The following is a 24,564-nucleotide window of genomic DNA, read 5'->3' on the forward strand; positions in this document are numbered from 1 at the left end:
AAAATTGCTGGCTACGGGCCTGCACATATATACACAACAAGAATTGGTGCTTAACCTTTGCAATAAATGTTGATGGGCAGGTGATTTCAGTGTTTCCACTCCGTTGGTTAACGGCAAACAAAAAAGGGCACGGAGAAGGTCGTAGTGCGGCTGTGCGGAAGGGTTGCTTGTAAATGCTGCCCAGTACCAAGGGCCAAGATTAATGGTACCTGATGAAGCGATCTGTAATAGTACTTGTGGAAAAGGATTAGTGAATCAATGCGACGCCGGGATGACAGTGAGCCTAAGCCTGATCATGCCTTGAGTAGTGATTCGCTTGTGTGAAAAGAGTGCGATGAATGAATTAACCTTGCAGTGCAATTTTGGACTGATTAGAGTGCATTCATGAGGTATGCTTGATGTGGCGACCATATAAGGGACGCACGCTCCACTTTCGGACATACAAGTCCTTTAAATTCTAGAAGTTTAGCGTCAGGTGGTGTATGGCGTAAGTGGCGTTTTAAAAATCCCAAAGTTCGGCTAGGTGAGGCAGGAATGCGCGACACATGAACACACCAGTCTGCATCATATGAAAGGAAGGCGCCAAGGTTCTTAAGTGAGTCCAGTTTTTCTAAGGGAGTATTACTGACATTGTAGGGCATGTGGAAGGGCTGATGGCGGCGAGTGAAACATATTACCATATATTTATTGTGGTTAAGGGTCATTAGCTAGTCGTTACACCAGCCTTGCACTTTGATAAGGTCGTCTTGTAGGGCACTGTGGTCAGAGTGGTTATTAAATGCGCGGAACATGACACAGGCATCGGTAGACAGGCGGATATGAAAGGAGACATGAAGTGGAAGGTCCTTAATGTAAATAAGAAAAAAAAATAGGGGACCCAGGACACTTCCTTGCGGGACGCCAGACGTAGCGGTGAGTGGAGCGGATATACGATTATTGACATCCACTGATCGATAAACGTTAGAGCGAAATTCAGCAATCTAGTTTGGAATAACCTTGGCCATGTTTAAACGGCATAGCTTTAGTAATAGCCGTTAATGAGGTAACTTGTCAAATGCGTTTGCATAACCTAGGAAAATAACGTCAACCTGGGTGTTACTATCGAGGTTAGTGTGCAAGGAATTGCGTCTCGCATGAGAAGTCTTTGCGAAAAACCATGTCGGGCAGGGTGAAAGAAGTTAGCGGTGTCTAGGAAGTGCATTTTGGTTAAGATTATGTGCTCCATTGCATGGGTAGGGCTACATGTTGTTTTATATATTGATCAGTTCTTCACTTTTATGTATTGATCAGCTCTTCAATCCTTTATTTAAAAAGGGGCATCGTCTGATGCGCAACAAATTTCATCATGGTGCACTGATTCTCAACCCTTCGCAAGTTCACGGTTTCCTGGATCCCTACAAAGAATCCTCTTCTGCAGAGGACCTGTATACCTCCAGCCCATGCGTTACCAGAGGAGGGGGGGGGGGGTATTTTGGCCGGCTCGCGTCGGTGTGTAGACTTGGTCAGGCAAAAAAAAATTAGACGCCGCAGCCACCAGAGCGCGCTCGTGCTCTTACGTAGCGGCGCCTGTCTCGTGGTTCTGTTTTGGCGCTGTAGTACGCGAGCAACCGCAAACGGCGAAACAGCGCACGCCGGAGGAAAGCCAGCAAAGCGGATAGGCGTCGGCAGGAGCAACACGAATACAGACAGCGAAAGCGCGTCTGTGGGAAAGCGTAGAATTCGTAGGAAGAAGTTGAGTACAAAGATGAACGTCACCGTCGGCAGTCGCGTACCCAACGACGCGAGTGGCCCTGCACCTACAGTTGATGAAGGAAACTCTTTCTCTCTGTTTACATATATAGGTAATATGAAGTGCAGGCGCAGTCACGAAAAAATGAGTCATTCTCTGCGTTTCGACCGGGGGCCGATCTTTATCTAGACTCTTGAACAAGTCCGGTCTCTGGTCGAAACGTCGCGCCTGCAATTACCTACTATACACCGGATCGAAGGAACGTGACCTCATATATATATATATATATATATATATATATATATATATATATATAATATATATATAGATATATTGTAATGAAGGTAGTGGACATGCGGCTTGACCAAGAGAGTAGATAAAGACGACGACGAGCGATCGCTACCCGCGCTATATATATATATATATATATATATATATGTAATTGCAGGGAATAACTTCTTGGGCGCCGGTAAATAGTATGAACAAAAAGAAGACACGTCGAAAAACAGAAAGGTTTCGTTACGTTTCGGCCGTGGGACCGGCCTTCGTCAGAATAACCTGACAAAGGCCGGTCCCACGGCCGAAACGTAAAGAAACCTTTCTGTTTTTCGACGTGTGTCTTCTTTTTATTCATATATATATATATATATATAATGATTAAACACAACGGAGGCGTTGTCAACAGTGATATAAATATTCATTTCCCAGCAATTTCGGGAGGGGTCCTCGGATAAATAAACTGACGTCGAAGTTCGAACTTGCTTCTTGCCGCGTCCCGCTCGCCTTCAAGGACATTTCAGAGAGAGTGGGGTAGATTGATTACAAAAAGGAAAAAAAAAGAAAAGGCAAAAGAAATAGAGAACAAGACCGACGAGGTCAGACCACACGAGGCGAGGAAAAAAAAGAAAAAAAGAGCAAACTATGTATGGCCTAAAGTCGTTGAAAGTCCACATCTGGTTATGACGGTGTGTTTGCCAGTTCGTGTCATGTGCCGGTCCACCCAAATTTGTCGCCGCGGAGGGCGGGATGAGCCTGTACCGCCGCGTGAGGGAAGAGTGTCCCCTTAATGGGTCGGCTTTCCACCTTTCATCTCCGTCCACTCCTTCTGAATAGCCTCCAAGTGGTAGGAGAGCGTAAGCACTTTACATTGTACAAGTATAGAAAAGAAAACAATTAAAATAAAGAGAAGAAGAAGAAAAGAAAACCAAGAAAGAATACGACACTGCACAGGTGCGAGCCAATCAAGAAACAAGCATGGTCCCAATTATGATTCCTTGTTGCCAAATTCATTTTGGCTTATCTGTCGGAGGCAGGAGTCTTCCAGAGTCCCCGTTGATGCCGGCTGTTAATGTTGTAAATTTAAAAATAAAATATGCCTAACGTTGTTCGCGATCACGCGTGTTTTGGAAACCGGACTGTAAAAGAGCTACGCTGATATTTTGAAAGCTGTGGTTTGGCACGCGTATATATATTGATAAGGGCAGCTTCGGCAGTGAAGTGGCGTGGTACCCGTGATTATTGAACCGCAGCCGAAATGGCGTGTCCGTTTGGCCAATGTATTCTTGCCCGCAGACGTTGCAATGTAACATGTATTACATTGCTGGAGTCACAATTAAGGTTTCGGGTGATGTTGAATTTGAAATCTGAGAATCTTGCTTTTGATTCAGTGTTGTGACCATGTGTGGGCATATCTTGCAGCGAGCTTTTCTGCGGGGGCACCACCCTGACAAGAATGTCCTTCAGGTTTTTATCCCTGCGGTACACCACGCGAGGTGGTTCCGCGATTATAGAAGTCACTCGTTTGCTTTGCATGATTATGTTGAAATGGCGGGAAAGTATGTTGTTAACTCGTGGCACCGAGGAGGAGTAAGTTAGTACAAGATTTGTTTGGGAAGTTGTTTTGGATACTGTTTTTGGCTCCTTAATTATGTCATTCCGGTTGACGTTGCGAGCACGTAGTATGGTATCGTCAATAATGTCGTCGGGATAATTTGTTGTGATAGGGAATTCTTTAGGCGTTCTGTGTGTTTGTCAAATCCCTGTACATCAATGCATATTCTTCGATAACGGTAGGCCTGACAATATGGAATACCCGTCTTGCAATGTCTTGGATGGCTACTGTTGAACTGTAGGTACATTTGCCGGTCTTTAGGCTTTCTGTAAAGGTTTGCTGAAAGGCGTTCATTTTTTACCGAAACAGTGACGTCGAAGAAGTTAATGCTAGTTTTGGAAATGCTATGCGGGAATTTATTCGATGGGTGGAGCTCGATGAAATCACACGTGAACCGGTGAAAGCTCCCCTCATCGTGGTTCCATATAATAAATATGTCGTCCAAGAATCTTCTGTTACAAAATGTTTCAAGGCGCGCCCCTCAATAAATGGGATTTCAAGCGATGTCATAAAGGTGCTCGTAATGTTGGGGGCCATTGTTGTGCTCATTGCAGTGCCACTGACCTAAAGGAAGTGCTTGCCATTAAACTCAAAATGGCTATGGTTAAGTACAAGATCGAGAAGTGTAGACAGTACCTCGCCACTTACACCGGCCGATGAGTCAAATTTTACCTACTCAGCAACCGTAACCGCAAAAACGTCGCGGTGGGGTATGTGTGTGTGTGCGTGTGTGTGTGTGTGCGTGCGTGTGGTGTGTGTGTGTGTGTGGTGTGTGTGGTGTGTGTGTTGTGTGGTGTGGTGGGTGTGGGGGGGTACTCATGTCGGTGAATGGCTGCGCTCACACTGCTGTGAATGTCCTCACGGTTGCGGGTGATGCTCGTGAGAAAACCTACAGACACGCTTCTGGGCACAATGATAATCAGTCGCTTGAAGGCTTCTTTATCTTTGAATGCGTCTTGACAAATATGCATTATACAAGAAAAATATATTCATCTCATGTGTCAACTAGGCATGAGTATTGTAGTTCTTCTTAAGAAAGACACATATTTGCTCCGGGAACACAGTTTTCCTACCTAGGCGACTCACATCGAAGAAAACCACCTAGGAAGAATTTCAAAAAAATTGGTGGTGAAACCATTTATTTGTCAAACATAATGGCACTAACGAATAATCAGCCTAACAATGATAGTTTCAAGCATACGTGTATAAATTGACGGCAACGAGTTGAAATAATGGGCAGTGGTCGAGTACTTTATGTGGCTGCCGATGTTTCAGTATTGATTTTACAGGAACAGCGCAAGCATTTGCTACCTGGGAATAAATATCGCATAAAGTTTTGCTTGAGTTCTCTTCAGATTATGAGCGTGTATAATCGATTGCAGCTGAACACTGAGACGTCAGGTCATCAAACACTGACATCGAAGCCAGGGCGCATACCCAATCATTGTGAGCTCCTCGCTTACCTCGTCTGCGTGGGAGCCGGAATTACCGTGGTGGTGGCTGCCACGCTGCTCATCGTATACCAGAGCGACCGAGGCATGGACACTCTCTCTTTGTGCATCACCGAGGAGTGCAGAGTTTATGCCGAGCAGGTAAGCACTAATTGAAATGTTGAAGCGCAGTATAATAACAAAAACTTGAAGAAGCTAAGTCACCATAAGAAAAAAAAGATTAGAATGTGGCTTCGTCGGCCTGAAGTATTTCATATAGTGCACAGCGCAGCGCCTATTTGCAGACGAGCAGAGCCGCCAAATATAAGTACTGAGGAAAGAGTGTGGTGGCCTCAGTTTTCAGGGACTAAAAGCGTGGACATTGCAGCCGCAAGTCGAGCAAGCCATGTGAGATTACCCTAATTAGCTGTGAAACACTGCCTTAAAATGTTTATCAAGAGAACAGACGTATGTATTACACTACAACTAATGGCATGTATTTAGAGGACGTGGATATGGTACCCGTAGTTCGACTTATGAGCGATCAAGCATGTCAACCTTTCGTGCTGGGAGAAACTTAGTCACTCCTGAATAACTTGTCGGGAATCAATAGTCTTTTTCGCGCCAAAATCACGACCACAACTGTTTATTCCTTGAGGAATACAGGCTAATATAAGTCCACTTCTCGCGAACAAATGCGCAACGTGCTCGATCTGTCTTGTACCTACTCACACTATAGGACACATTCTTGATGCCGCATTGCCGACTCGTACAGATTGATTTAAGTTTTTTTAAGGTTGATTCAAAATTTTTGATTGAACTTTTTATACAGCAGTATTTGTGTAAGCGAAACTCCAATCAATCTGTACGAGTCGGAAGTGCGGTATCTAGAATGTGTCCAATAATGTGATTAGGTACTAGATAGATCGAGCACGTCGCGCATGCGTTGGCGAGAAGCAGATTATATTAGCCTGCATTCCTCAAGGAATAAACAGTTGCAAGTGAGCGCCCGTCCTGTATGTGTTCCTTCGTATCTCAGTGTGGTCTTGATTTTGGCGCTAAATTGACTATTGATTCCAGACATGCACCAACTAGCCCCACAGCGAGTACTATACTGAATAACTTGCATTTTGTTTGTATGTGTTACATTCCGTTACAAACGATATGCTATGAATATTCACGTGTCGAATATTTCTGCATGAAAATTACTCTTAAAAGTCAACACAGGCTATCATTGTTCCTTTGTTCGTGCGGCAGCGCGCCGTTGCAAGGCCGTTTCATTCACACGGGACAAAACCGGAGAAAGTGCTGTGATCACCAAATGAGGGTCCTTGATCCATGTTTAGGATGGATAGATAGCGTCTCCTTTGTAACGGGGCGGTGGCATGTGTGCCACCAGGCTCAAGCAAAAAAAAAAGTGCGTTTTTCCTTTTTTTTTATGTTGGTCTTATGCCTTGTATACTTCAATTAAATTGTGCTTCCTAAAAAAAAATTCACACCCCAGTTCTCCACCCCTTTACGGCAGGATCGAAGGAGCCATTGGTTAAGGTCGAGGTTTCGCGGCGTATTAAGGCGTTTGTAGCGAAGCCTTTGAGATGAGTAATGGGCTGCGCTCTCTATAGCCTTCTAGTGGGTCGTCCTCTTTGGCTCTTCGCGCTCGCGCTCTGAGTCCGTGTTCTGCCTTGACTGTCGCCATTGCATATCGTCGCCAACTACCGTCAAACAAACGCCTCAACAAATTGGTGGAGCTGCTGTTCTGCCATTCGATGACCCTGGAGCTGATATCCCGTACCCTACCAACTACAATGCCTCAAGACGTGCTCAGCAAACGCCGCCTCCCACAACGACCACATGCCCCGGTGTCCCCCGCATCCGCGACGATCTTATCTTCACCGGCGCGGATGGGACCGACGTTGAGGACTGGCTTGCAATGTACGAGCGTGTGAGCGTACCGAATAAATGGGACGAGACAGGCAAACTCAGCAACCTGGTTTTCTACCTCTCCGGTGTGCGAGGTACCACGACACCGAGTCTTTTACGAGCTACATAGAAGACGTCCAGTACTTGTGCAAGAAAGCCGACGCAGCCATGCCTGAGTCTGACAAGATCCGCCACGTTCTGAAAGGCATCGACGATGATGCCTTCACTATGCTGCTCGCCAAGAACCCTCGTACTGTGGCCGAGGTGATCACGCTCTGCCAAAACTACGAGGAGCTGCACCGGCAGCGATTGCTATCCGTTGAGCTCCATCACGCGAAGCCGATCTCGCTGGCTTGTCGGCCATTTCTGATCAGTCCGCCTTGCTCGCCGAGATAAAGTAATTTGTGCGAGAGGAAGTTGCCCGCCAGTTCTCCCTACTGGGCTTCCCTCACCCGCAGCATGTTGAACAGCCGTCGACCACGCTGCTGGCTCTCTTACGCCGCGCTATTCAGCAGGAAATCGCGGTGGTCATACCGGAATACCACGAGCCCCATCCGGCGCCTGCGCCGCTCAGTTACGCGCAAGTTGTAGCCAGGTCACCGCAAGCGATCCCTGTGGCTGCCCCACTTACTTACGCCAAAGCCGCCGCCAGACCTCAGGCCTTCGAAGCGAGTGGGCCGGCTGCGTTTGCCGACGTCATACCTAGGCCACCGATGCAGCCAATCATGCAGTCGTATCAGCAGACGCCTCGTCCACGGCATCCTGCACTATGGATGGGACCTACCCCGGCCAACCGATGGCGCACTTCTGACAACCGCCCGATATGCTTCGCGTGCGGTTGCGCCGGTCATGTCGCCCGGTATTGCAATCGCGTGCAGCCGCCTCATACAGCCTCAGCCATCCCCAGCCAGTCACGCCGCCAGTATTACGATTCACCACCGCCTATGTCACCGTCGTCTCGCCCAGCTCCATCTACCCAACGGCGCCGTCACCACGACGCCGACCACTGTCACCGATGCGGCCACGTCCAGTCGCACGTGACCAGGAAAACTAGTCGTCGCAGTCTACGAGGCAAGGGTTGCGACGCTATCGAACTGCGAAAGCCCTCAGCGAAGCCCATCGAACGTGTAAGACGTGTTGTGGACGGTGTTCGCGCACCTGCCCTTATTGACACTGGAGCCGCCGTATTTGTTATTGACGCCAAACTTTGCCGACTACTGCGAAAAGTCACGACGCCACTTCCCGGGCTCTCCCTCCGTACACCCAGTGCCCAAAGTATTCACCCTACAGCGCTGTGCAGAGCCCACGTTATGATTAAGAATGCTGTATACGCCGTCGAATTGATTATAATTCCAGCATGCTCTCAGGACGTCATCCTAGCATGGGATTTTCTCTCCCACCACGACGTCGTGATTCATTGCCCACCAGCCGAAATAGAGCTCGCACCATTCTCTGATCTGACGCCGGCTGAGAGTCCATGGTCTGTGGGCAAGGTACTCGTCAAAGGCAACACCAAACTGCCTGCATACTCGTCAACGGCGGTGTCCGTCTACTGCGCCAGTCTCTCCGACACCGTTGCACTCCTCTCGCCATCTGACCGTTTTTGCACGAGGAAAGGCTTGCTGGTGCCTTTCGCGACCGTGCAAGTCACTCAGGGCAGCACGTCAGTTTTTGTTTTTATCAACGCATCTCCGTACAGTGTTACATTAGTGCGAGGAGAACGTCTCGGCAGCGTGGAACCCCTCGAAGACGCACAAGGTATGGACGAACCAGATGACACGCACTGCCCCAGTTCCAGCACGCTCAGTACTGTTACCACGTCTGGTTCATCGCCCGCTGATGCATTTGCTTCTTCTATTGCTGACAACCTTACGCCGGTCCAGCATTCGCAGCTTCTGGGCCTCTTAAAAGAATTTCGCGCTTCTTTCGATGTTGCTCAATCTTCTCTCGGCCGCACGTCCACCGTTACGCATCGCATCGACACTGGCGCCCAATCGCCACTGCGGCAACGTCCATATCGCGTATCTCCCACAGAACGACGCGTAATCAACGAGCAGGTCGACGACATGCTTCGACGCGATTTTATTCGACCATCTAACAGCCCCTGGGCGTCTCCTGTCCTTCGTGTTGCGAAGAAGGACGGTTCTGTGCGGTTCTGTGTGGACTACCGACGACTCAACAAGATCACTCGTAAGGACGTGTATCCACTACCGCGAATAGACGACGCGACTGACAGCCTACAAGGAGCAGAATTCTTTTCATCTGTCGATTTGCGCTCAGGGTACTGGCAGGTACCTATGGCTGATGACGCTCGACCGAAGACCGCCTTTGTCACGCCCAACGGCTTGTACGAATTCAACGTGATGCCGTTTGGGCTGTGTAATGCGCCCGCCACCTTCGAGCACATGATGGATACTGTTCTGCGCAACCTGAAATGTCACACGTGCTTGTGCTACCTCACCGAAGTCGTCGGTTTCGCTCCAGACTTCTCCACACATCTTCAACGCCTCCGGCATGTGTTGACGCGTTTGAGCGACGCTGGTCTGCAACTGCGTCTAAAGAAGTGCCGATTTGCAGCCCGGCAGCTGAGAATACTCAGCTACGTCGTGTCCAAGGACGGAATTCTCCCCGATCTAGCCATGCTTCCGGCCGTGACCGAGTTCCCGAAATCTACGTCCGTCAAAGAACTGCGCAGTTTCGTAGGACTGTGTTCCTACTTTCGGCGCTTCATTCGAAACTTCGCGACTATCATATCACCGCTGACGAAGCTCCTCGGAAGTAGTACGGGCCCCTCCATTGTGTTCGTCAGAGTGCGACGACGCTTTCGCAAAGCTCCGTAGTTTGTTGACGTCGCCTCCCATACTACGCCATACGACCCTACGGCCCTACTGAGGCACAGACAGACGCCAGCGGTGTTGGCCTTGGCGCTGTCCTTGCGCTGCGCAAACCAGGGCTCCCTGAATATGTCGTGGCATGTGCAAGTCGTACGCTTACTAAGGCCGAGACCAATGACACCGTCACCGAAAAGGACTGCTTGGCGATCATCTGGGCCCTTAGGAAGTTCCGACCGTATTTATATGGTCGCCCATTTGGTGTCATCACCGACCATCATGCACTATGCTGGTTGCCGTCATCGAAGGATCTTTCAGGCCGCCTCCCCCGGGGCACTTCGTCTACAGGACTACGATATTCGTGTGCTGCACCGCAACGGAGGCCAGCATGCTGACGCCGACGCCCTCTCGCGCTCCCCCTTGCCTGACGACGATGCCTTCTGCTGGGTACCTAACAATGTTGTTCCATCGACGTTCACACCATCGCTACCGAACACCGCAAGGATAAATGGATCGCGTCGCTGACAGACTTGCTCACTGACCCATCGGCAACACCAAACAATCGCCCGTTGCGTCGTCAAGCCCACCATTTTGCCATTCTTGACGACCTACGCACCGACTCAATTACAACGCGACGGCCACCAGTGGCTACTTGTGATACCGCGGAGTCTGCGTTCTGAAATATGCCAGTTCTTCCACCACTCTGATCCACATGCGCGCATTCTGGGGTATCCAAAACTTACCACCGCATTCGACAACGATACTTCTGGCGAGGGATGTACCGCTACGTGCAGAAGTTCGTTCGCGCTTGCCTCGATTACCAATGCTGAAAACCTTCAACGCACGTGTCACCCGGCGGTCTACAACCATTACCTCACCGTCCGTTCGGGCGCGTGGGCATGGACTTGTACGGACCACTTCCTCTAACATTGGCTGATAACCGCTGGGTCATCGTCGCTGTTGACCATCTAACGCGATACGCCGAAACCGCCGCCCTCCCAGCGGCTACAATGCGCGATGTTGCCTCATTCCTGCTACACCGATTCATGCTGCGGTCACCGCCGACCCCAGGAGCTTCTGAGCGATCGAGGCCGTGTCTTCTTGTCGGAAGTCGTCGAAGCCATTCTCAATGAGTGCCATGCTGTTTACCACAAAACTACTGCTTGCCACCCGCAGACGAATGGCCTAACCGAACGCTTTAACCGCACGCTCGGCGACATGCTCTCAATGTACGTCGCCGCCAATCACACAAATTGGGATGCCATTCTGCCCTTTGTCACCTACGCCTATCATACCGCCCCTCAAAGCACAACCGGTTTTTCACCCCTTCCTATTGTACGGAAGGCACCCGTCGCACACCATCGACGCGATACTCCCATACTAGTCGGATTCACCTGAGTGTGCGCCGATATCTGACACAGCCAGGCTTGCGGAAGAGTGTCGCGAGCTTGCCAAGACTTTTACAACGCAGGAACAAGAGCGGAAAAAGAGCATTCGCGGTGGAACCACCACTTCTGAGTGCACGTTCCTACCTGGAGCGCTCATATGGCTCTCGGTCCCTACCACTACAACTGGCCTCTCTACAATACTACTGCCGAAATACGAAGGCCCCTACCGGGTCGTCGAGCGCACATCCCCGGTCAACTACGTGATCGAGCCCATCAAACCATCTTCGGACATTCTCCGTCGGGGGCGCGACATAGTTAACGTGGAATGCCTCAAGGTCTACTATGACCCACTCATAGCGACGAGCTGTTAGGTCGCCGAACGGCTCCCTTTGCGTACCCGGTAATTTTTTCCAAGCCTTTGAGATGAGTAATGGGCGGCGCTCTCTATAGCCTTCTAGTGGGTCGTCCTCTTTGGCTCTTCGCGCTCGCGCTCTGAGTCCCTGTTTTTGCCTTGACTGTCACCATTGCATATCGTAGAATGCAATGCTAATCGCAGAAGCCTCGGTAGGCATTAGTACATGAGCTAAACTATTTATATTTAGTAACCGAATGTTTCATATCTGTACACTCCTCTAACGCTATTCATACTTATTTCTCAGGTGTCGTCATCACTCAACCGCTCGGCGAATCCATGCCGCGACTTTTACGAGTTTACGTGTGGAAACTGGCCGAAGGCCAACCCTGGATATGCATCTGAAGCCTCCCGTAGTACAGTTGTGCTCATTGAGGAAGCCGGCAGGCGGCTTGTACTACACCCCATGCAGGACGTCGAAAACCAGACTGCCATCGTTAAAGCGAGCAACCTATATGTGGTGAGAAGACAAGCATAATATTTTTAATGAATTAACCGAAAAGTTTACGCAGGCGTCTTTCCCTTCATTGGCGCGCCCAGTCATTGTAGCCAGTACTATAAAATGATGCCCAGGACGATTTCTAATACCGTGATTAACTGCGTTTATTAAACGGAATGTAATTTAAGCGCAAAGAAGACGACGGCACAAGAAAGTAGAACGAGAAGGACAAGGAATAACTTCAAATTAATTCAGTCGCACAAAATGCCAGAGAACTCCAGGGACTAGAAAGAGGGAACGGCAAAAACAGAGGATCTTGTGTTTGCGTCGTTGATTTTACAGCGAACATGTATATGTGTAGGCTCTGATCAAAACTTCGTGCATCGACAGGGTGTATATACAAAAAAATTACACCATTTTCCGCTAAAGGGGACCATGACGCGATGCGAAGCCGGAGCATTTGCACGATCGCGTTCCGTTGGCGTTCGTTGGGCATGCTACCGACCTCGCGTCGTGGAACGCGAAGAGGAACGCTACTCGCGTCTTGTCTTCCCTGGCCGTTAAGACTCACAGGGCGAGGGGGAACGCGTTCGACAGGCGTGCGAGAGGGGGGCAGCGTAGGAGAGGAGAGAGAGGGGAGGGCGCGCATGTGCGGCGTTGCGCAGGAAAGAATTTCGACATGTCTAGCCAGCGTTTCAGATGAAGAGTGGAAAGGGGGAGGGGAGAGTACAAGTGGAGAGGGGGAGGGCGAGGGAGTGGGGACAGGGTGCGTGGAGAGGGGAAGGGAGAGGGACAGTAGAGAGGGGGATGATAGAGGGGATGTGGAGAGGGGGGTGAGAGAGGTGTGGAGAGGGTATGCGCATGCGCAGTAAGGGTGACGCCGCACACCACCACCACCACCACCGGATTGAACTCCGCCATAATACTTCGCATTTAAAAATTCAGCAGATCCCGCGCAGGGTAGTAATCGATTTCATGCGAAGTATTCAGTGGGTAGCTGTCTATGCCAGATTTTTGCTTTGCACCAAGCGTTACGAGATGAGTTGACGTCTTTGAGTAAATTTAGTAGGCACTGACTACGGTGACGCGGCCCGTCAGCGCAGTACCATCGTAAGAGTGAGGGGGCCCGTTATTGTAGTGTAAATCGTCATAGTGAGGTGGCCCGTCAGCATAGTGATATTGTAAAAGGTAGGGGACCCGTGAGCGCAGTAAAATGATAAAAATTAGGGGTCCCGTCACTGTAGTATAATGGTAAAAATGAGGGGGCCCGTTTCCGTAAACTTGTAGTCGTTTTAGACCATAGCGTTAGTATACTATTAACTCTGATTTACACGCTACTGTGCTGCGGCATTGGTGGTGTAATCGGTCAGCGCGCTGTTCAAGAAGCGGTAGTGCTGCAGGTCATCAGATCAATCCCTATTTTTTTTAATCTTCTTTTTTTTCAGAGTAATGCGTCAGCATTGACGTTACTGGTCTGAAGGAGCCGTAATTCTTTTTTAAAAGAAAATCATGTTGCTGTCTGCGGCGGTTTGGATGTCGAGGCGCAGTGGGCAATGCATGATGAGTTGTTGGTGTGCGAATCGCGCTGACCAAGTAAATTTTCCTTTGTTTCATTCTTATTTCAGTATTGCTTAGGTAATGTTACTTATTTTTAAAAGGTAATCGCGTGGGGCAACATTCCCCAGTGGAGCGATAGGAGGAGCCAATGGCCAGCGAGAACCTCGACGATCAGCTGAGCCCAGCTGACTGAACGGGCTCGCAGAGTGGCACCCGCAGCGGAGCCGTGGTCTTAGCTCCCCCACCCCCCTCCCCGCACAATCCATATGTCCTGCCTATGCAGCGACAGAAAAAATAAAGTTGACAAAGTTGCCTATGCAGCGGCACAAACTTAAAAGTTCGCAAAACATGGACTGATCTGACAACCTGCAGCACTACCGCTTCTTGAAAAGCGCGCTGACCCACTACGCCACCGAAGCCGTACTACGGATGTGTCTAAAACGACTACAAGTTTACAGTAACGGCCCATAGGTTTTACCACTAGTGAGGGGGCCCGTCCCCGTAGTATAACTACGGAGACGGGCCCCCTCACTTTTAATACTGCGCTGACGGGTCCCTCACTTTTACGTTATCACTACGCCAATGGGCCCCTTCATCGCAGTAAATGCTTTACGGGGACGAGGCTCGTCACTATAGTCGCATCGATATTATGACGGGCCTCCTCATTATTACAGTTTGCCCTACGATGACGCGTCCCCTCACTCTTGATATTGCGCTGACGGGCCCCGTTACCGTAGTCAGTGCCAATTTAGTAATACCTCTTCTAGTAAGGCCTCTTCTCACCGTTCCTGGGTTGATATAGACTGAACCACTTGTGGCGCATACCCGCATACCATGGGCCGTGGTGTGCGGGTATGTGCCACACGTGACTGAGGGAAATGATTTCGTCGCGTACGCTACGGGCCAGTCACGTGATTCATGTCATTACGTTGGGTTCCTCATACACAATTGTGTTTCTCATGCGCTTATGTCCTTCTGTGCCAAGTTCAGGGACGACCACGCGAGCGCCGAGACGTGGGCGGATAGATAGATAGATAGATAATAGATAGATAGATAGATAGATAGATAGATAGATAGATAGATAGATAGATAGATAGATAGATAGATAGATAGATAGATAGATAGATAGATAGATAGATAGATAGATAGATAGATAGATAGATAGATAGATAGATAGATAGATAGATAGATTCGAATTGTCTTTGGTCCGCTATGAAATGCTTAGCATTGAAAGGTTAAGTCAACGAAACTAAATCTGAGTGGGAAGGGCAAGTGCAGGGCTACGAACACGGCGTAGCTCCACACGCGCAGTGAATCGCGCACTCGTCTGGTGTTGAATAGCCAAGCGAGAGAGAATGCCGGGTTTCTTTCGCGACAGAGCACGCTTCTGGCCACATGTTGTACCGTAAGTCCACTCTCATAACGAATCACGTGCCCATTTGCGTGGGTCAGTCCCGCTCTGGCGTGGTTGTGTTCATCGAGCGGCTGTGCTAAGCGCGAAGAAAATGAGCGTATTAAAAGGCTGAGAGCGGCTAGTGGCGACGCTGCCGATCCTTTCGCCGGTGCCAATGCAGAGTTTTGTCGACACTTCATCGTACAGGAAGGGGGAGGGAGGAGCTTAGAAGAACGGTGCTATGCTTCATGTATGCGATGGTCCGAAACTTGCAGCGATGCTGTCATGCCGCACCACACATCTTCGCTGGTCGCTCACCTTTGAGCTCTGAATATTTCTGGTCTCTTGCGTTCTCTGGCGCTGTTTACTTCTCATAGGAACCGACTGGCCAAATATGGCTGCTGCATTGCGGGCGGGTGGGGGTGCTCGCTGCTGATTCTGGGAGTTTATTCAGTGCTGCCCCGGGTGGTATTTTTGAGCCCAGCAACCTAACGTTACGGCAAGTACTTCTGTAATGTCGCCATGTGACCGAGAGGCCTCAACAGGCGGAAAAAAATTCTCCGGTTAATATAGCGCTAATGAGATTCTTCTGTAGATCTTGGTGTAGTTCTAAATCGCGCGCTTAATGCAGCTTCACTCTGTGAAACCTGACGTAGAACGTAGCACGGGCAACCCAGCGATTCCCTTGACAATCGCGTGCCTGCCAAGGTGGTAGCGCCCTCTCTAGCGCGGCGCGCGTATCAGCCGGATGATTCAGAACCGTTTTGAGTGGTTTTAGGCAAATAATTGCGAATACTTATTGGTTATTTCTGTAAATTATATAATTTTGGACCTTGTTAGTTAGTGTTGCACTGGGTTTGAGCATTGTTAGCCTTGTTTTAGGCCTGCATTGACTGTATCGACCACTGCGGGACCATGCGACACGAGACTATGGGCGACAAGCCCGGTTCCTAAAGTGCTGCACACTTCAATACATATTGACTGGTTTCGGTAACCATTCATTTGTTTCAGATTTTTGTTCACTTGCTTAATTTGCATGCGATCTGATTACGTTTCCATTGCTTGTATTCATAGTTGACAGCGTTTGTCTCTCCACAGTGTGTGCTTTTGCGTTCAATAACATGAACCTTACCAATGAACTCATGAATGCTGAATACAACCATGCCTTAAGACGTCCCGTTTACAAGCGTAACTGCATTGTGAGATTGAGAGCGACAAGAAAGCGGACACGGTTAAATGTAATAGATTCCTCCAGCCAGCGCAGTCTGGCTTTATTAGAGTAGAAATTTTAGGAGCTGGCTGGCCAGGTTCTTAAGCTGGGGCAAAGTCCCGCGCCGTAAGCGTAACCTTAGTTCCAGAGGCGACCGCTACAGGCGCAGCTCTCGTGAAAGAGAAGTCTTCCTCTTGTTCTTCGAGCGGCTTGATGATGATATTAACGCAGGCCAAACCACATACAGCATAGTCAACTGTAGCATGCGGTGCTCGCTCCACTCCGGCGCGTTATCTAGTTTGATAGGAGCCCGCTAGAGGGCCACAACTGCGCGCTTCCTCTCTTTTGACAGTCGTCAGTCAGTGCGCTTCGGTACTAATGAACGAAGAAGAAAGGCGGCGGAGCGTAGGGCTCGAAAGGCAGCAGCAGGCGGGCTCGCCGCCAAGACGCTGCGGTGAGAGCTCGCGAGGCCGCAGAGAGGCGTCAGCGTCGTGCGGACCCCGAGACACAAGCCCGCGAAGTCGAAGCAGCGTGGAAGCGGTGGCAAGAGAACCTCGAAGAGGTACGGGCGCGGGATGCAGCGGCCAAGCGCCCAAAGCGGTCGTTGCCTGAAGTTGGTGGCGCCGACGAGCGCGTCAAGCGCGATTTCCTCGACCAAACGTTCGGCCACAGCTACAAGTTCTGCGAGCGCTTGTGGTTCAACAACAACCTGACCACAATCGCTACTTCAACAACGTGTCACGTCTTTGTATGAAAGCAGAGGAAATGTACGGAGCATTCACGGTTTACCCGATTATCTCCGAGCCAGCTCCTCAATCATCATTCATTTTGTGGATATGGTGTGATTTTTTCTAAAACGCTATTATTGCTGAAAGTCATGTTTAAACATGATGCCGAGCTGCCAATACTCAAGTATGTCATTTCATATCGAGCGATGTTTTTTCGGTGTACTTAGGATTGTCGGTGCTCTGGCTCTGGAATACACGTGTGCAGCCGAAATATGCAGCCTAATATTTGGAATGAGTGATCTGTTTAGGTTTGCGGGGGGTTCGGGCCGTCTGCCCCAGGAATCGCCGCAGCCGATGCAAAAAACTCAAATATTTATTCTACCAGAAAGATTAACAGAAACAATAAAGGAAACGCGTAAACTCATGGGCCACGACACCGCCCACTAACCTACGCCCCGCCGGGGGGCACACCGCGCGTATGCACGCGGGTCTGTCGCTGACTGTCCAGCCGGCGCGTTGACTGCTCCTTTTGAAGCCAGTGTCTGTGCCACGCGCATCGTCGGTGCGCAGCACGTGCGGTGCCAGCCGCGCGATGAGCGTGACTCCCACAGGTTTCAGCAGCTTGATTTATTTTAATTGATAGCAGCTTGAACAATAGCTTTATCGAGATCAGTTGCTCGACGTAGCAGTGGCCGCCGACAAAAGCGGAAATTAAAGACATGCGACATGCATATAACGAAAGCATACTATTGATATATTCTCATTTGTGTGATTCAACAGTACGTTTACATATCTAGACTACTCGAGCTATTCTATAAAATAGAAACCACCTCAAATCTTATTGTGGCAACAAACTTCTAAGGGATTATGAATCGACAGGTACACAACCAACACAATCGGACCCTACAGACGCATAACGGCACTTGTGGCTTTTATGCCCAAGAGATCGCGCGTAGCTCTAGGGACTCATTTTATGCCCTTTTATTTTTCTGGCACACATAAACGATATACCCGATTATCTTTCCGAAGGCAGCATTTTATACCAATATCTTCCTGAGAGCTGAAACGGAAACAGAGCTTTAGAAAAAAGGTGAAATGTCCTGCAAAACTACCTAACTGGCTCTTTTCTAATTGTCTTCTCGCAAACACAAGGAAAAGTAACTATGTAGTTTTCACAGCTAAAAACGCTACTGATGAACGCTACGTCAGTGAACTTCAACAGCATTCCTTCGCAACGAGTTAATGAGACGAAAGTTCTCGGCGTCCACCTCGACAGTCAACTAATGCGGCATAAATATGTTCATGAAAGTACAGTGTCTAAGAAAATCTCGATATTGTATAAACTTCTTTACACTTTCTCTTGTACACTCCGCACACTTTATAGATGTTTTACACATTCGCACATTACATATGTTCTTACCATATACGGCCTCACACACCCTAACACATTCTTGCCAATTGTTGCAGCACAAAACACAGCACTTCGAGATGTACTCTTCCTAAAAAGAACGGATTCGAATACATTCGCTGACCCATTACTTAACATTTTTCATGTGAAACGTTGCATTGATTACCACGTTCTTGTTTTCTATGTAAAATCATAGCCCATACCTGACACGATCATGTACCTCAACAAGTTCGACCATTCCTAAATCTCGCGCTAATTATGAATCCTTTACACTCACGCATACGGCATCACACGTTTGAAAGAAGCCACCACTCACCGGACAGAACCATAGCGATTTACCTGTTACAAACTAACCTGCGTGCTTTGAAACTCGCGTCACATTGTCTGGTGGGCATGTCATATTCCTGCCGTTTCACTCTTTTCTTACGCGCTCTAGTGTTTGTATAACAGAATATGACCTACGGGCCCCCTTAAGAAGTACTATGTGACTTACGGGGCCCTGCCTATGTAGCATAAAAAAGATCTGTATTTATCAATCCACCATTCTTGAAACGGTGGAAAGCTTTGGCTGCGACGATTACCTACAATATCTCTGTCTGATGCAACATCGCTGCCGTTAAGCTAGAATCGAGTATACACTGTTCAGACATGTGAATCCGTATTGATATGAACGTGACCCGCAGTAAGTACATTTTAGGTTATACACATATATTTACGTTAGCATAGCGAACTTGCGACGTCTTTCTTTCCAGGGTTGTCTTCAAGGCGAAGACCAGATGACGAAGCTGCGTCATGAGTTGTTGCCGGAGATGGGCATCCACTGGCCGAACGTCAAGGGGGTGGTCGACCCTGTGCGGCACCTGGTTGACCTGAGCGTGCAGTGGCAGATGCCCACGCTGCTCGACGTACGCACCGATGATTTCGTTCAGCTTACGGCTGAGCGTAGCCCCGTCTTTGACACTGTCACCATGGACTGGTGGCAGCCAGTGTTCCGGCGTCTACACGGGCGCGGGCAGTACGGGGGCTATGTGCGTGCCTTCTATGAGGCCTTCTCCGACGACAGAAATCAGACGGTGAGAAAGGCACTAACTACACTGAGGGTACATATCTCTAGTGCTAACCTTTAATATTTGTTGTGTCAGCGTCGGTTCATTCGAAAGGAGCAGACAAGTTTCCTAGCAGCGAGTGACGTTTATTGCCACATGTTCGCCGTTGCGTCGCCCGGTACAGATAAGCACCGGCAAGATGCGGCGCATGCTTTTTAGGGGCGAAGCTCCTTAGGGTGTGGGTCGTTCCCTCCTATGTAGTATGTATGTATGTATGTATGTATGTACGTAGCCAGCTCTAGTTTAATAAATTGCTCACTAGATGGCGTTTCATGTATTTCTTAGAGTTGCTGTTTAAAGCGGCCAGATGGAGCTTGTATAATGCGAATGAAGCATGTCATTGGGTGCCTGCGATCGTAAAAGGCGTTCGCTCTTGGCGCGCTTTCTCTTTCGCTCGGAGTCGCCGGATGGAGGCAGACAAGGCGCTCGCTCTTCGCGCGTTTTCTCTTTCGCTCGGAGTCGCCGAATGGAGGCAGACAAGGCGCTCGCTCTTGGCGCTGTCTCGCTCGTCGCCTGATGGAGGCAGACAAGGCATCATCATCAACATGTTCATGCGGCCACGACGACGAGGATGTGCATCATCTGTTGCTCGACTGTCCGAAGTACAACACGCATAGACAGCGACTCGAACAAGAACTTCACACGCTGGACTCTGAGCGAACGTGTTCCTTAGCCAAAATACTAGGCCCATGGCCGACTAGGATAAACCGTAAAGCAATGAAAGTGCTCCAGCGTTATTTTGAAGACACTAATATTTGCGATGGCTACTGAGTTCTTGAACTTATACGACTGTAGATATGTGTATATATATATATATATATATATATATATATATATATATATATATATATATATATATATATATATATATATATAATATATTCTTTTTATTTATTCTGTTATCTTAACAACTATGTGGAAAGGGGTAGCCGTCACCAAGCAATGGTGACAACAACTCCTTCATTTTTTCTATTTCAATAAAAAAAAAGGAGCTCGCTCTTGGCTCGCTTCTCTTTCGCTCGGGATCGCACAATTTCCCTGCATTTCACCGATCACAAAGCGGTGATAATGAAGGGACCACGTAAACCAACACTACAATAAAAGTTTGATGTTTAATATACACACGATGCGTCACAGTCTTTATATGATGTACTGGGCGAATTTAACAGAAGAGTGTCACGGTTTACCGATGACTTCCTCCGGAGCTTCGCCGCATTCACCCGGTGGATATGCTGTGATTTTTATTTATTTCGCGCGCCTGCACATTATCGATTTCATCAAATGCGGCGCTCGGCCGGACACCATATCCCTCCCCTTTATATTGGCTACTCTAACAAGCTAAACTCCAGCTTCATATCCCTCAGGTTGTCGACGGTTTCTCGTCGGGTAGCGTCTTGCTCCCGCCGCCTGAATCTCATGCGAAACGTCAGGACCACTCGTAGTAGGAACGGAGGATGTCACTGGGTCGACGCTCAGTAGAACCACCAGGAACTCAGATCCCCCCTGGTCCGATGCCTCGCAATCTGTATCTGTGGTCCGCCCGAGCAGCTGGTCGTTGTGACGACGCCAGGTGAAACAACTCCTGGGAGTGGTAACACGAACGGTAAAAGACAATGGGCCTGACAGTCCCACCACAACGCCAGGGACCCATTTGGGTCTGCCACGATAATTGCGAGCCATCGCTCGGTCACCGACGGTTATGCCATCATCACGACGTGGGCGAGCCAAGGTTTGCTTGAACTGAGAATACGCAACCCTTCCTCCCACATCTGGCTTGACAATATCGAGTCGAATTCGCAGCCGACGGTGTAGCAACAAGTTTGCTGGCGACTCCTTAGTTGTCGCATGAAGCACATTGCGGTAAGGAAGCAAAAAGTTTTGTAGTCACAGATGTAATGTGTCCTTTCCAGTAGGTTTACGAAGAGCGTTTTTAAGTGTCTGCACAAAACGCTCTGCAAGCCCATTTGAGCTGGGATGATACGGTGCTGTACGTGACGACAGCCCATTTATTTGACAAAAATATTGAACTCTTCTGAGATGAACTGCGGGCCGTTATCAGTGACAATGGTTTCAGGGAAACCAAAACGCGCGAACAGTTCTCTCAATCTGTCAACTGTCGCGTCCGCCGTAGTCGAGCGCATAACCAACACTTCCGGCCATTTGGAGTGCGCGTCCACGACAAGAAACATTGAGTGCAAAAAGGGACCAGTAAAATCTACATGTACGCGCTGCCACGGCACTGTTGGCCAAGACCAAGAATGAAGGGGCGCTTTGCACGGTTCGCAACGTTGGTCTTGACAACGTACGCAACCCTTGACACGATGCTCGAAGTCCGCCTCGATGGACGGTCACCCTACGTAGCTACGCGCCAGTTGCTGCGCACGATGCCTGGGTGCCCTTCGTGGAGTTGTCCAGCAGCAAGTTGCGCAACTTTGCCGGCACGATCACGCACATCCCAAACATGATGCAGCCTTGATGAACTGTGAGCTCGTTGGGTCCTGATAAAAGGCTCCAAATGTTTTTCAGTCACAGATGACGGCCACCGGGCACTAACAACATCCATCACTTCACAAAGCAAGGGATCCCGAGCTGTTGTTCGCGCAATGTCTTGGCTCAAAACTGGCATCGATTGAAACCACAATGAATAGAAGGTTTCCTCTCGTTCTTGTGTTTCATCGTCCACAACTGACAGCGTGAGGCCCGAGCAGAAATCGGCTTCAGCCTTCTCGCTTGATTGTCTAAAGATGAGAGAATACCGATAGCTGATGGTGTGACAGTCCAGCGCTGCAAACGTGCCGCCGCGATGGTTGGAATGCCGGTTGTTGGGCCCAAAATTGTCTGAAGTGGTCTATGGTCGGTCACTAATGTGAACGAACGACCATAAATGTAGAAATGAAACTGCTTAAAACCAAATATTATATACAAGGGCCTCTTTCTCGAGCTGGCTGTATTTTTTTTTCGGCATCGATCAACGTGCGCGATGCGAAAGCGATTGTCTGCGTTCTGCCATCATACAAAATTTGTGAAAGAATTGCACCTAGACCATATTGTGATGCATCGCATAATAGCTGCAACGGTTTGCATGGGTCGTAGTGCGCCAAAATGCGCGGAGGAGCTAGCAATGTTTTGATCTTGGTGAACGCTTCCTGGCAGCGCTTATCCCAGCACCACGGGGCGTTTTTACATAGCAACGTGAAAAATGGCTGCGCTACCGTTGCTAGGTTAGGAAGGAACTTGCCGTAGATATTGAGGACTGCCAGGAATGACTGCAGCTGCTTCCTGTCTTTAGGGGCTGGCGCCTTGAGAAGTGCGTCAAGCTTCTCCGTCGTTGCCGAGATGCCTTCTGCGCTGATCCTGTGACCGAGGTAGCGAAGTTCCTGCTGGAAAAACGAACATTTTTCCTTCTTGACGCGGACACCTCTTTCAAGAAGTCGTTTTAACACAGCTTTCATGTTCATAAAAGGTTATTCGCTATTTTTACCAGTCACCAGGATGTCTTATAGGTAGCAGCAAACTCCGCGTAAGCCCTTCAGCATGGTGTCTATTATTCTTTGGAAAATGGCGGGTGCGGACGAAATTCCAAACGCGAGTCGATGAAGAGCAAACAATCCTTTCTGAGTATTTAACGTGATGTATTGTTTAGACGGCTCTGACATGACCACTTGCTGATAGGCCCGATCGAGATTGATCTTTGAGAAATGCTTACCTCCCGACAAAGCTGTGAACAGGTATTCCACCTTCGGCAGTGGGTAGCGGTCGACATCAAGGCATGGGTTAACGGTCCTCTTGTAGTCACCGCAAATTCTTATGCGATCATCTAGCTTGATTACCGGTACCGCCGGCATAGCGTACTCCGACGTCGTAACAGGCGAGATAATGCCCAGTTTCTCCATTTTAGCCAACTCGGCGTCAAAAGCTTTTTGCAACACAAATGGAACTACCTCGCTTTTAGAAATCTCGGCTTCCTATGAGGTTTAAGAAAAAGTTCGGCGCGCTCCTCCGTTATCGAACCTAACTCGTCTTTAAAAAGTGGTTGGTACTTCGCCAGCAATGCGTTGAACCTCTTTTTTTACGCTGATAAGGTTTGTGTCTGACCTTGAAATGTTATTCAGTTCCAGATTTTCTCCCAGTCCAGTTGGACGGCGTGTAGCCACTCCCGGCCTAGTAGAGTGGTCCCTTGCGGTTCACGACGTAGAGCGCAAGACGCGCCGAATGTTCGCCGTGCTGCACGTTGACCGAGGACACCCCCTGGGGTCGTACCAGTGCTCCTGTAGGTACGAAGTTTTACTGTTGTGGGCTTCAGTACAGCCGCAGGAAAGAGCTGACAGAACTGAGTCGTTGACATGACGGAAACAGCCGCTCTCGCATCTAGTTCCATGTTCACTAAGACGCCGTCAATAGTTATCTGTACAGTGACTGGGTCGAGCTTAGCCGTAGACACGCCGTTTAGACTAAAGGTCGAAGCTTTCCGCGACACAGCCGTCAGCATCTTGGCATTCATTTTCCCTGGCTTTTTAGACGAACTCTTACGACCACTTCCGCACGCTCTCGGAATATTTCATTCTTTGTCGCTGTTGAAACAGGTTGCGTCCACATGTGGCCCCGCTTCACTCCTGTGTTTTGGCGGAACCGCAGCGAAAACAGCTTTTACTTGTTTTCTGGGACTCAGCTTGCACCTTGTGCAGATCGCCGACTGTGAAGTTGCCGCCTCGTGCCTCACCAGCACTCTTTTTAGCCGCTTCCATGGCCAGAGCCCGCTCCACCGCTTTCTCGAAGGGTAGCTTGCTATCTTCTGTGAAAAGCACTCGCTGAATGTCTTCTCGTAGCAGGCCACACACGAAGCGGTCCCGAAAGGACTCGTCAAGCGCGCTTCCAAACTCGCACATTTGCAACAGTTTACGAAGCTCGGCGACATACTCAGCTAAGGACTCGCCTTCCTTTTGACACTTCCGGTGAAACTTGGCCCGCTCTCCAATCACGGACGGCTTCGGGGACAACTGGTCGCTCAAAGCGTTTTTGGGGACTTCGACATTCTTTATAGAAGGCAGATCAAGAGCTGTTAATGACTTCAACACCCGTACGCCTTGGGACCGATGATACTCAAAAACGCGTGCACCTTATC

General features: G+C 49.2%; 1 protein-coding gene across 1 annotated transcript; it reads left to right on the plus strand.

Annotated features, from left to right (window-relative positions):
• Window positions 1-2,755: 2,755 nt before the first annotated feature.
• Window positions 2,756-20,884, plus strand: LOC119377041 (endothelin-converting enzyme 2-like). Its single transcript, XM_037646668.1, has 5 exons — window positions 2,756-2,773; window positions 5,003-5,212; window positions 11,849-12,061; window positions 19,089-19,409; window positions 20,807-20,884. The coding sequence occupies exons 1-5, from the start codon at window positions 2,756-2,758 to the stop codon at window positions 20,882-20,884; spliced, it is 840 nt and encodes a 279-aa protein (XP_037502596.1).
• The last annotated feature ends 3,680 nt before the right edge of the window (window positions 20,885-24,564 follow it).

This window comes from Rhipicephalus sanguineus, unplaced genomic scaffold (assembly GCF_013339695.2).
Source record: "Rhipicephalus sanguineus isolate Rsan-2018 unplaced genomic scaffold, BIME_Rsan_1.4 Seq329, whole genome shotgun sequence".
NCBI lineage: Eukaryota > Metazoa > Arthropoda > Arachnida > Ixodida > Ixodidae > Rhipicephalus > Rhipicephalus sanguineus.